Below are 12801 nucleotides of genomic sequence, written 5' to 3'. Positions count from 1 at the left end.
CTGATGGAGAGATGTTCTGGTCCTGATGGAGAGAGTTTTTGGTCCTGATGGAGAGAGGTTCTGGTCCTGATGGAGAGGTGTTGGTCCTGATGGAGAGAGGTTCTGGTCCTGATGGAGAGAGGTTCTGGTCCTGATGGAGAGGTGTTGGTCCTGATGGAGAGAGGTTTTGGTCCTGATGGAGAGAGGTTCTGGTAATGATGGAGAGAGGTTCTGGTCCTGATGGAGAGAGGTTTTGGTCCTGATGGAGAGAGGTTCTGGTCCTGATGGAGCACAGCCTCCTGCCAGAGAGGAGGGGGGTAAACAGTTTGTGTCCAGGGTGGGAGGGGTCGGCCACTATCTTCCCGCCTCATGGACCTGGAGGCATGCAGGTCATGGAGGGAGGGCAGATTGCAGCCGATCACCTTCTCTGCAGAGCGGATGACACGCTGCAGCCTGCCCTTATCCTAGGCTGTGGCTGCGGCGTACCAGATGGTGATGGAGGAAGTGAGGATGGACTCGATGATGGAGGTGTAGAAGTTCACCATCGTCGTCTTTGGCAGGTTGAATTTCTTCAGCTGCCTCAGGAAGAACATCCTCTGCTGGGCTTTTTTGATGAGGGAGCAGATGTTCTGCTCCCATTTGAGGTCCTGGACGATGATGGTGCCCAGGAAGCGGAAAGACTCCACAGCAGTTACTGGGGAGTCACACAGAGTGATGGGGAGTCACACAGAGTGATGGGGGCGGGTGGGGCAGCGTTCTTCCTAAAGTCCACAACCATCTCCACTGTCTTGAGAGCGTTGAGCTCCAGGTGGTTTTCCCTGCACCAGGTCAACAGATGGTCCATCTCCCACCTGTAGGCAGACTCGTCCCTACCAGAGATGAGTCCGATGAGGGTGGTGTCGTCTGAACTTCAGGAGCTTGACAGACTGGTGACTGGAGGTGCAGCTGTTGGTGTACAGGGAGAAGAGCAGAGGGGAAAGAACGCAGCCTTGAGGGGAACCGGTGCTGATGGTCCGGGGGTCAGAGACGTGTTTCCCCAGCCTCACATGCTGCTTCCTGTCAGACAGGAAGTCTGTGATCCACCTGCAGGTGGAGTCGGGCATGTGCAGCTGGGAGAGCTTTTCCTGCAGCAGAGCCGGGATGATGGTGTTGAAGGCGGAGCTGAAGACCACAAACTGGATCTTGGCGTAGGTTCCTGCTGTGTCCAAGAGCTGGAGGAGGAAGTGAAGTGATAACTATTAGTAAACCATAATGATGGATGTTCAGCAGCTGCCAATAGATCCCCTAAATCTTGTATGATGGACCTTTGAAGTGCACACACACACACACACACACACACACACACACACACACACACACACACACACACACACACACACACACACACACACACACACACACACACACACACACACACACACACACACACACACACACACACACACACACACACACACACACACACACACACACACACACACACACGTTATTGAGAGCATCCCAAGGGCATTAATTATTTTATAAGTTTAGAAGGGGGGAACATAGTCTAACAACAGTTAGCTTTTGTTAATTTTACCACGAGCCAAACTTGTGAGACTTGTTTCTGAAATCCCTTTCTCTTAAAGTGAATAAATAAAAATAAAAACAATGGAGCTTACCCTAAAACTAACCACTGGATTGCTTGTCTAACATGACCTAGTCCATACATGAGGTAAGGGTGGGAACAATTAAACGCACCCTCCCAGGCACTGCGTGTTAGCGAAGTACAACTGGGATTTCGAAGAGGAAGATATGCTTGGTCTTAATAAAAAAGAAAAACCAACAAATTGAGCACTTGAGTTTTCATTAGCAGCGCCTAGCTACAGCTGCGGAGCTTCGGTCAATACCACTAACAGTTTATTTCCTTAAAATGGTACATGCTTAATCTATATTTTCATCTTCAGGTGATACAATCTGCATAATGTCCCTGTACAATAAGATTCGAGCATTTTGTAATCCAGTGAGGAAATTCAAGACCAGTAAATATTGATTGATTAAACACTAAATAAAATGTTAGTGTTTTCTTCAAACTCAGACTCTCTGCTGCGGCTGTACCTCAAAGACAAAACAATTGTCTGATGATCTTTGTTGAACAAGGTCTGATTGTCCTGTACATGTACAATGTGGGGTATTTTTAAATACTTTACTAAACCACATTCAATATTATGTTAGACACAAGTTAGTTATTACTCACATATCAAAGTCTTTTCATCTGCAAGATGGAAGAATAGCTGGGTGCTGCCTGGAGAGACTGATGAGGGACACAGGCTGGCGTCAGCAGCTTTCCACACAAAGCCATCACATCTTCTCTTCCATAGTCCTCACTGTCCACTGGTGCTCTGTCAAAAGAGTGAACATCACAGCCGTCAATTGTGGAAATTGATGTAAGGTATTATGCAGAAAATGTGATGCAGCATATTTTTGGTATATTCATTTTAATGTCACCCATATATAGGAGGTGTATTGCATCATGTTATCCCTAATATATGTGTGGGTTTATACATTCCTGTGTGTTAATAGTTGAAGGAACAAAGTACATTTTTCCTCTTAAATATAGAGAGGTTTTTTATAGATTCCTGAAACAATGTTCCCTTTTTCTTAAAAGTAGATTAGCGCAATAGTCTTTTTCTTTCACTTTTACCCTTTTGCCAAAAGGGTGTTTTTAGGCTATTTTTGAGGAGGGAAAATGCAGAATTACTTATGAGTTCTGTTTTGAGTGAACAGATTACCCCTTTGAGTGTTTTTCTTGGTTAACCTTTAATAGGCTTTGCAAATTAACAAGAGAACTGCGAGGGACATTTCCCCAGATATAATGGTTAAATTCTTCTTAAGTTAATGATGCGCATCCTGCAGGCCTTGAGAATTGAGTCACTCAGTTAAGAGAGACAATGGTCCTTCTGATTCTGGGTAAGCTGACTTCGGGTGGATGGAAGTTCAGAGAGGGCCTGGGGGTATGAGGACAGTTAAGCTCTGTTGGTTAGCTGGTCCTGAGGAGGTCATGAGATGATGACTGTTAAATTCCCAACAAGTATGGCTTTCATAAAGAAAAACATATGACTATTGTGTGATAAGCTACATGATAAGATGTGTTTTGCTTCAAACTGAAGCTCTCTGCTGGCACGCGCTGATTCACTGTGACACAGCATCTTTTGCATCTCCAAATGAGATGACCTGAAAAGATGACCAGCTGACCCAACCCCTCCTGTTTGTTTTGGTATGAAAGCCTGTTCGGCCTTGGGTTCGCTCTCTCTTCTCGGGCTGCCAAGACCGAAGGATCTAAGCAGCACGTGAACCGATAATAAACCAAACAGATAATAAACCATCATAAAAAGTGATTTGCCCAGCTAGGCATCAAATTAATATTTTCCAATGAAGAATTACCCCTGCTACTCTAATTATAGTAACAGGGTTGAAAATCAATGCTAATTTGAGTTTTAACCTCAGGAATTATTGCTGGATGTATGTACTGCTACTTTCAAGGCAAGGACAAACTTGGATATCTAATGCAAGAAAGATAACTTTGAAATGAATATGCTTTATTCTGATAATATCAGTAACAGGGTTGAGTGGGTCAGAGTGCCACACTCTTTTAAGACTGAAAAGATTGTAAAAATATGAAAAATAAAAGAGAGGACTTAGTTTTGGTCTACCCATGGCACTAGCACATGGCTTGCTGATGTCACTTCCACTGTGTCATCTGACTTACAGTTGTTTCTCTTCCTGTGCCAATCTAAAAAGGTGTGGCTAACAGGGTTGAACGCATGTTGAGGGACACACCTTCTGTGCAAAATGACTGTTATTTAAAATACGTTTATGATTTAATAAATTGATTTTACCATTACAAGAGACATATATCAATAGAATAATACCAAAAAAAGTAAATAAAATCACTATTTTAAATGTTATATTTGACATGCAAGTTGGTCACCAAGAAGCGGGGAGAAAAATGCCATTTTAGGGAATGTTCGAGAGCTATTTGATCATTTAAATAATATTTTGAAACCACTTTTTCTACAACTTTATATACATTTTGTCTCAACACAAGTATGTTTAACACAACAAGTGCATGTTTTAGCATTTTGGGCATGGATTATTAGATTTTTTATATGGGGGACATGAAATGTCCTCCAATTCTGGAATGACCAAACTACTACACCAGCTGAGGAGAGGAGAGCTTCACGTGAAGAGAAGATAAAGTGAGAGAAGAACATTGTTAAAAGAGATGACAAATCGAGTGCAGGTAAATAACATGGGAGAACAGAGTCGTGAGAGAAGTGACAAAATGTGAAGAGGGACAAAGTAATGACAGGATAATAGTGTGCACTTGTGAATTAAGTGGTAATAGTGGCAATGTCTAATACATGCTCCAGAACAAATATAGAGAAGACATTCAAGGAGAGAGGGACAAAACGGGTGGCGCAGTGGTCTGTGCGTTTGATCATCAGATCAAGGGGGCGTTGGGGAACTCCAGTTCGAAACCCGCTCCCGCCCCACTGCGTCAGGCCGTTGTGTCCTTGGGCAAGACACTTCACCCGAATTTGCTCCTGTGGGTATTGTCCACAGTACATGAGCATTACATGTATGTAATGTGTATTTGTAAAGCGCTTTGAGTCATTGATAAAGCGCTATAATAAATATAAGGATTATTATTATTATTATTAAAACACAGATTAAACGGCAAACATGATGTATCTTTCTATTTATTTAGCTAACCACTATTTAGACTATGTGTTTTTGATTGACTTGATTAAATGGATTTACGACATCAAGGTATGTCTTTTCAGGCTGCCATGTTTTGTCCTTTCTGTGGCCAACATCTGGGGACAGTTCAAGTGTTCTGTGGCTCCTGTGGCAAACATGTACCGTTTTTGGCAGAAGTTGAACACAACAGTAAGTTCACCTTTTTGTTTTTATTGTAACTGTTTCAAATGCAAGAAATAAGGATTCAACACACTACTCTGTTTAGAATACTAATTGGCAGATGCATACACTAGTTATCAGAATGAAGGACACGTTTTTCCATTGTCTGTTTATGTGAAATATGTAGAAACCATCATTAAATTGTAGACCAATGCATTAAATACACAAAACAGCTTATATTATATATTAATAATTGTGTATTTGTTCTATCTTTATAGAGACAATTATACATTTAGAATCAGACTTTGAGACAGTGAGCGGATGGGAAAGTCACACCGCCATGCGGCACAAACAGTTGCTGACGTGATGTTTTCTTATTCTCAGGCATTCCATAAGGAGGGTCAGGAACTCACGCTTGGGACCACCAGTGTCCACTCGCTCCTCAGTTTGTCCCTCATCCTCAGTGAACTTAACTGACATCTCACGAGAGGGGTCGAATGAGGCACCTTTGAAGCCGCGGTTGCTCCATCCCACACATTGGCTCTATTAATATTGAACCTGCTGCAAGATGTATTTGTTATTTTTGCAGAGAGTTCTGCAACAATGTCCTCCGCAGTCAGGTATTCTGTGCTGGGAAAGACAAAGTGATGTATTGTAATATTAAATGAAGCTAGTAATAAGATTTACAGTATAGAATAAAAGAATTAAGTGGTAATAGTAACAATTAATACCTTTCCTCTGCAGTTTGCTCCATTGTGTCTTCTGTCTCAGACTGGCTATCAATAATGATAGGTGCATACACATTTGTGTAGTTGCTGCAGTGAGAAGACAGTTGAATAATTACTTTCAAATAAATAATATATGCATGACAGTCATATTTACAAAAGGATGTCAATCCTCTTCCTGTTTTGTTTTTTAACACATTGGGTTCTAAACTGACAACAGCACTTTTGGCATACTCCTGCACAATCCATGTACACATTTGAAATGGATGCAAGAAACAATATCTGATCTTTGAAAACATTGTGGGTGTTTTTTGTATCGTCTTCACTAAGATGTAAGATGTTGTGGGTGTCATTTGGAAATGTATAAAAGTATAATTGTTCTACTTCCTGGCAATGTTACCCACTGTGATTGGAGGCTATACAAACAAACAAATGTACAAATAAAGATACACACCAAACAACTGTGTCACGATGCAACTGTCAACATCGTTTACCTATAGAAGTTGTTCTGACCCGGGGCAGACTGGACCTCTTCCTGGAATGGGGTTGGTGCTCCATTCTATTTTTACCCAGGAAATAAGTGCAGTTGATCAAATGCCAGTGTCATTAGCACATACAGGTATTTATTGATTTCATATTCACAAATTCAAACCTACATGGTATAATTACATTTTTAATTAGTCTTACCCGATCCGACGCTGGTTGTGGGTGCCTGAGAGGTCTGATAAAGGTAAACAACAAATATATTCAAAGTACTGTTAAAATATTCTGCTTCTTGTGGCACAAAATAATATGTTGACAATGTTTTATTTTACCCAGGCTGGAAAACTGTTGTTGATTCTTGGAGTGCTCACTTTTGGAATGTCCCACACAGATCTGAGAGGTTAGATTCAGAGTAAAGTAGAGTTGATGTTCTGCATTTTAGCTCAAACAGCAGCACTCCTGTCTCTCCGTTCTCACCTGGTCCTGCAGGTCTTTGATGGGAACCTTGAAAGCAGAGCTGTTGTGGCCCTCGAGTTGGTTCTTGCTCTCCAGGAACTGTCTGATATTCAGCTCCAGCTCTCCGTTGGCCTTTTCCAGGCATGGACAATGTGGCGCCTGCCCGACATCTCCAGCTTTCGAGTGAATGCACTGATCTTGTCTGCCAGGTGAGGTATGTGCTTGTCTCTGCCTTGAAGCTGAAGATTTAATTCATTCAGCTTTCCAAAGACATCGCTGAGATAGGCCAGTTTCATCCGAAATTGTTCATCACTGAACTTGCTTGCAGCTTCATGCATCCAAGAACACCCTAATCTCCTCTCTGAGCTCAAAGACTCACGACAACACTTTCCCTCGCGACAGCTAGAGGCGGACTGGCCATTGGGAATACCGGGAGTTTTCCCGGTGGGACAATTCACTAGCCCCCCCCCCCCGGAGGGGAGTCGGAATTGTCAAAGCAATTTGATTTTTTTTAGTCATAACAATTGTTCCTGTCATGCCACTGCGCCCCCCACTTTCAGAAACACTGCAGTAGGACAGGGACACTAAATACAAATATGAACCTGAAAATAAGCATATCAGTGCCCCTTTAAGGTTAGACAGCCCTCCATTTCACTTGAAACAGTTGGCCTTTCTTACTCTCCAGTTCACAAGAATACAGTTTTAGTTTAGTTTGTGCAAAAATAGAATTGATGCCATTAGGCGGGAAGCTGGACTTAAGGCTAATACTTGTTCAAGATCCATGCAGGCCTTTCTCAAAGCTACAGACTGTACTGCATGGACTTGAAATATTTCTTTAGGGAGGAAGAATGTTTTCTACTCCTCTGGCCGGTTAAACCAGTCGTCAGGTTGAAGTTAGGCGTATCTGTAGTCACATGTCAATAAATCCATGAACTGAGAGGGAGTTTCCTCACCCTGAAGTGTCAAACAGTTAGATAAGCCATCTTCTGAGGACTAAATGTACTTAAAGTACAAGTGGAAACACCTGTAAGTTCACCAAGTGTGTTTTAGAGGGTTACATGATACACAAAAACATCAATTAAAGGAAACGTTATTTGGTCAGCCTGTATATCTCTGTCTGACTTAAATAAAAAGTTATGTTTTAGTTTATGTGCTGAATGGACGAGGAAGGAGTGGACTTTATAAACCAAGAGAAAGAGTCTCGGTATTAATATTTAACATTTAGCTCTCAGGACTCTATGTCATAAACTTCTAACAGTCGTACATGAGATCAAACATTAACAAATACCAAGCTCATCTCATGACATTAATGTGTGTGTTCATATTAAATTCACAACTTTATAGTAATGGGTGTTCATTTACTTATATATACGAACAAACAGCAGGTAAATATCACCTTTAATAAGTCAAGGATCATTTTTACTTGACTAGAAGTCACTGCAAGTTTACAATTCCCGTTGGCTCCCCCTACTGCTGATACCAACACTGGAGGAGAGACAGGCACAACTTTGGGAGTTTAGCCTTTGCAGACAAACCTATAACACATGAAAGGGAAAACCCCAAAAATCATAAAGGGGGCTTTTTAACACCAGCTTTAAAGTTTCTTCTTAACTTAAACATCAACAACTTAAAGAAAAGGATCAGGCATGTAAAATGTACCACTAGAGCACTTTCTCCAAACAAATAATGGCTCTTCTTTTATTTTATTCCAGGCACTTTCATATTTAAACTAAAGCACTTCTTTGATAAAAGGCAGTTGGCGTCTTCCTTTAGTAATAATCCATTACGGTCTGAAACATTGGAGCACTGGAGACAGGGTTCTCAGAACAAACCTGAAGCTAATAAAAGCAACAGGTCAGACCTCCACTGCCACCTACTGGTTTTATTTGGGACAAGAAATTTCATTCCTGTTAAAAAGTCAATAAGAATTACAGTTCAACACAGATGCATGGTATATTCTGCAGATAAAGTGCTGACAGCCACTACACTTAAAGTATAAAAAGCATTCTCCATATGCGATATACATAATTAAATATACAGTATGACATTAGATTGTTAAAAAGTCCATAAGAATTACAGTTCAACACAGATGCATGGTATATTCTGCTGACAAAGTGCAGACAGCCACTACACTTAAAGTATAAAAAACATTCTCCATATGCGATATACATAATTAAATATACAGTATGACATTAGATTGTTAATGTTGCTGCATCAAGCAGGTTCTCACAGTTGTAGATAAACAACATTTTGATACACTTTACGATATTTAGAGTGTCTTGTGATATATATTGTATACTTTTACTTTGTTGTTCCTTAAACAGTTACTCCACTAATTTCATTTTTACATCAAGTTAATCACGTTTTTAAATGTCTCTTTTAAATGTAGTGAAGTACAAGCATCAATATATCTAAGGACAGAGGGTGTCGTTTTTCTCATACTGATATTCTGAACAATCTGTGTTGTTGTATTTGCTGTAAAGTGTCTCTACTGTAGGCTAATTTTATTATATGTACAGCACTTTGGCTCGACCAAAAATCGTTTATAAATGTGCTATATAAATAAAACTTGATTTGATTTGAATATGTACTAAATTACAATACTTGAGTAATTGTACTTAGTTACTTTCCAACACTGCAAATATATAATCCTGGCTCAGTCATAACTCAATGAACTATGAATGATTAGTGCTGATTGTGGTCTTCGGACTTCACTTCAGAGTTGGGTGGTCTTCTAGTGCCACCCGGTGATACATTCTTATTTTTGCTTTTGACCCTCTTCCTCGTTTTTTTGGTGCTTGACATTTTAAAACAGTCGTGGTTGAGTCAGGCTTTAATTTGTATCTGGAGAGTGACCCAATGAGAAAAACAAAAACACATAAAACAACCTGGGGTTGTGTCAGTTACACGTTTAATAAGGTACTTTGTAAGTTCTGCTTGAAAAACATGTGTCCCTATTAAAAAAAAAAAATGTCATTGCCACCACAAAACTCACTGTTTTGTTTTCTCAAGTTCAGGCACATGTGACTTTTGTAGATAGCGGTGACTTCATTCAAGCTCCACTTTACTCCAAAAGAATATCTTTAATTTGCCGTTTGTCATCTCTTCCTCTCAAGGTTTTGCCGTTGTCTCACCTGTCGTCCTCCAGCTGGATCTCCATAGCATTACAGAAGAAGTCGTGAACTTTCTCTTATTCCCTCTCTCTCATCTGAGTCCAGTTGGGGTCGTAGTCCAAGTGTCAAACTGCGGTCCATGCAGGTCTGAGGAGTGACACTCTGCGAGGTCTCGAACTGGGTCAGAGTCAGAACGGATCTTCGTGCAGCGGCTAGAGTTGCGGCTAGAGTTGTGCTGGCAGTAGCGGTGTTTCATGTGCTGGGAGTACGATCCGGACTGAGAGAAACGCTTCCCGCACTTGTCGCACTGAAAGGGTTTCTCCCCGGAGTGCAGCCTCACGTGTTCGAACAGGTGGTGTTGGTGTTTGAAGGCCTTCTCGCTATTCCTGAAAATAGGAGAACAAAGAGTCAGACTCATAGCGTGCCTGTCTGAAAAACAACACCAACAAAACTGAGACAAAATTAAGTAGTAGAGTAAACACCTATAACTAGAACTGAACACAATAAGATAGGAGACTGATACCCAAACTTGTGTTCATGTAGATTTCCCCAGAAATTATTCAAACATTAAAAAACGGAAACAATTACCTGATACACTCATTAGTTGATTGAGAGAAAAATAACTGTTCAATGTGAGTTTTTTTACATTTTTATTTAGGTTTTGGCATGTTGGCCATATGAAAGCAAATAAATTGAATGTCATCGTCTTGGGCTTTGGGAAAATGTGGTGAGCATTTTTTACAATTTATTTCAGTGTGTTCAGTAGTTCTTATAAGAAAAAAGCTCGAGTATAAAATATGATTACTTGGTCATTACAACATTCTCTGTATTATTTAGCTTATTGTATTTATTTATTTTTCTGACATGTATATACTGTAGTTTACTTCATCTGCATTCATTACAGATCAGTCTTGCAACATAATCTGCTCTTTAAAAAAATTATATAAATATTAGGGCTGTCAAGTTAACGCGTTATTAACGCGTTAACTTGACAGCCCTAATATTTATATAATTTCAAGGTACATTTAGAACAGATAAAAAATGTGCGATTAATCGCGATTAACTATGGACAATCATGCCATTAATCGCGATTAAATATTTTAATCGACTGACAGCCCTAATAAATATATATATGAAGTCAACACCAGCATTTATTCAGTTCAGAGATTTTAACGGTGTTATTTTAAGTCACAATATGCTTACTTGAGTAATAAATGACTATGCATGAGCCAAATGTAAATGTAAGGCTTACCTTAGTGTTCATATTTGTGCCTGAGCAAACTGGAGACCTCTTTGAAGACTTTGTAGCAAAGTTCACATGGGTACGGATCTTTTTTCAGCCGTCTCTTCTTCCCCTTTTTGACTGAACATGAAGCACTCTTATGGTGCACTGCTAATGAGCGCAGCTGTGCGCTAGTGATGACGTTGATACCAATCTGAGGGGGGTTGATGGTTTGACCCCTTAGGATCTTTTCCTGCTGCGAGGAGGAAGGCCCTGTGGTTCCCTGTGATGAAATATGTTTATGAAGGGAGCCCGGGGCATCTGCTGATGAGGCTATGTTGGATATTTCTTGTGAGCTGTCCTCCTCTGCATGTCCATTGTTATTCGAGACGTCTTTGCCCATATTTTTTCTAGAGTTCATCTTTGCAAACCACTTTCTGACCACATCCACAGGGAAACTGACAGACTCTGAGATCTTTGTCAGCTCCTTCTCGCTGGGGTTGGCATTGGAGGCGAAGTACGTTTTGAGGAGTGAGAGGAGATCGTCCACAGGCGGTTCCTCGAGCACAACCCCTGCCCCGCTCAGCAGAGCAGTGAACGAGGGGTCCAAAGCAGCCGAGTCGATGGCCTCCCCGTTGGCTGCTTTGTAGTGCTGGAGGAGGTGTAACGCCTCCAGGTTGTCGGGACAGTCATCGCAGAGAAAGCATGAACTGATGCTGTGGACTTTTGGCCTCTTAGCTCCAAATACCTCCATGATGGCTACTGATTTGTGTATTTTAAAAAAAGAGTTTAAAGGTTTATCTGTTTTGGTAGGGGTGGGGGTGCAGCGGTGGTGACAATAGGAAAAAGTAGGATAGAAAAGGGGGAAGTGACATCTGACTCAGAGATCACGCGGCTGTGGAGAAGAACATTCTGTTACTGAGTTTAGGCTAGTTAGCTAGCAGGTTTATTGTTTTGGGTGCAGTCACTTTTGCCTCCACTTGCCGTTCAAATAAATGTTGAATGAAAAAGTAAATCGGTTTACAGTTCTGTTTCATATGGTTTTTGAGAGATGTATCCATAGATTTAGTCCCTAATTTTGCTCTCAAAGTGCACCAGATTGATCCATTTAACTTCAACATTTAAAAATCCCCTGTTAAATTGTCTCAACCACATTGAGGATGCTTCCTACGCCCATGATTTATTCCATTTGTCAAGTCAGGCAAATTGGGTCCAAATGTTATTGCATCAATGATCTGTTAACATTAAAATCACTAAATATATGCTGTAACTATTTTGCTCTAGGCAACTCAAGGGCTCAGGTAATGTGATTAATATATGAATAATGGTCCAAAATAACATTAAATGCATAGGGTTTTTTGTTAAGTAACATTCTTTCGTTGCTGGCCGGCCGATACATGCCCGGCATTAAGTGGGCCTGTCTGTCAATTAATCCCTGGGCCATTTTTTGCTTCTACCGGAAGTGTCTACACGTTTTTATTTTGTAAACTATACTGGCGTGCATTTCCTGTCCTGGGAAGACAGCATGGACCGGAAGTGACTCCGCAGAGCAGACCTGCAGAAAATGCTGTTTTTAAATATCACAACAAAAAAGTCCAATGAATGCCGTTAAATCAACACAAGCAGCCCTTTACGTTATATTAAGACCAGTTAACCTCACCAGTGCAGGAGCTGGGAGGCGTTTCTCAGTTTGCTGGAATGTTGACGTCAGCTCCGCGTGCTGTGGAGGACTCACAGGTAGTTTCAGGTGTGGTTATGGCCGTTGTTTACCTTGCACAGTCAGCAACGTGGCGCTAACGTCATGTATCCGGTGGAGTCTCGGTTACCGGTGCAGACAGGAATCTCGCGCCGGGTGAAGGAGTCCAATGCCGCGTCCCCGAGGTCAGAGAGGCTCCAGGTGAGAGTCATGGGTGAGAGTGGAGAA

At 41.1% G+C, this 12801-nt stretch overlaps 2 protein-coding genes across 2 annotated transcripts in view; both read right to left on the bottom strand.

Moving 5' to 3' along the window:
• The window catches only part of LOC117462625 (keratin, type I cytoskeletal 13-like), a 26914-nt gene extending 17212 nt beyond the window's left edge, over positions 1-9702 (bottom strand). The window contains exons 1-2 of the mRNA XM_071206403.1: positions 9677-9702; positions 6564-6744 (exon numbers count right to left, since the gene is read on the bottom strand). Coding sequence (XP_071062504.1) covers positions 6564-6744; positions 9677-9702 — 207 coding nt within the window. The remainder of the gene's footprint in view (positions 1-6563; positions 6745-9676) is intronic.
• LOC117462827 (zinc finger E-box-binding homeobox 1-like) lies at positions 8133-12801 on the bottom strand. Its single transcript, XM_034105162.2, has 3 exons — positions 12538-12801; positions 10908-12432; positions 8133-10041 (listed from the first exon to the last, which is right to left on the bottom strand). Exon 2 carries the CDS (start codon positions 11629-11631, stop codon positions 10909-10911), a length of 723 nt encoding a protein of 240 aa, XP_033961053.1. The 5' UTR covers positions 11632-12432; positions 12538-12801; the 3' UTR covers positions 8133-10041; position 10908.

Source organism: Pseudochaenichthys georgianus, chromosome 17 (genome assembly GCF_902827115.2).
Source record: "Pseudochaenichthys georgianus chromosome 17, fPseGeo1.2, whole genome shotgun sequence".
In the NCBI taxonomy this organism is placed as follows: Eukaryota; Metazoa; Chordata; class Actinopteri; order Perciformes; family Channichthyidae; genus Pseudochaenichthys; species Pseudochaenichthys georgianus.
The sequence above is the reverse complement of the archived record's forward strand: the minus strand, read 5'-3'. Positions and strand labels throughout refer to the sequence as shown.

What these genes read in the sequence shown, in the direction of transcription:
- LOC117462827 (XM_034105162.2), bottom strand. Translation starts at nt 11,631, where the DNA reads ATGGAGGTATTTGGAGCTAAGAGGCCAAAAGTCCACAGCATCAGTTCA.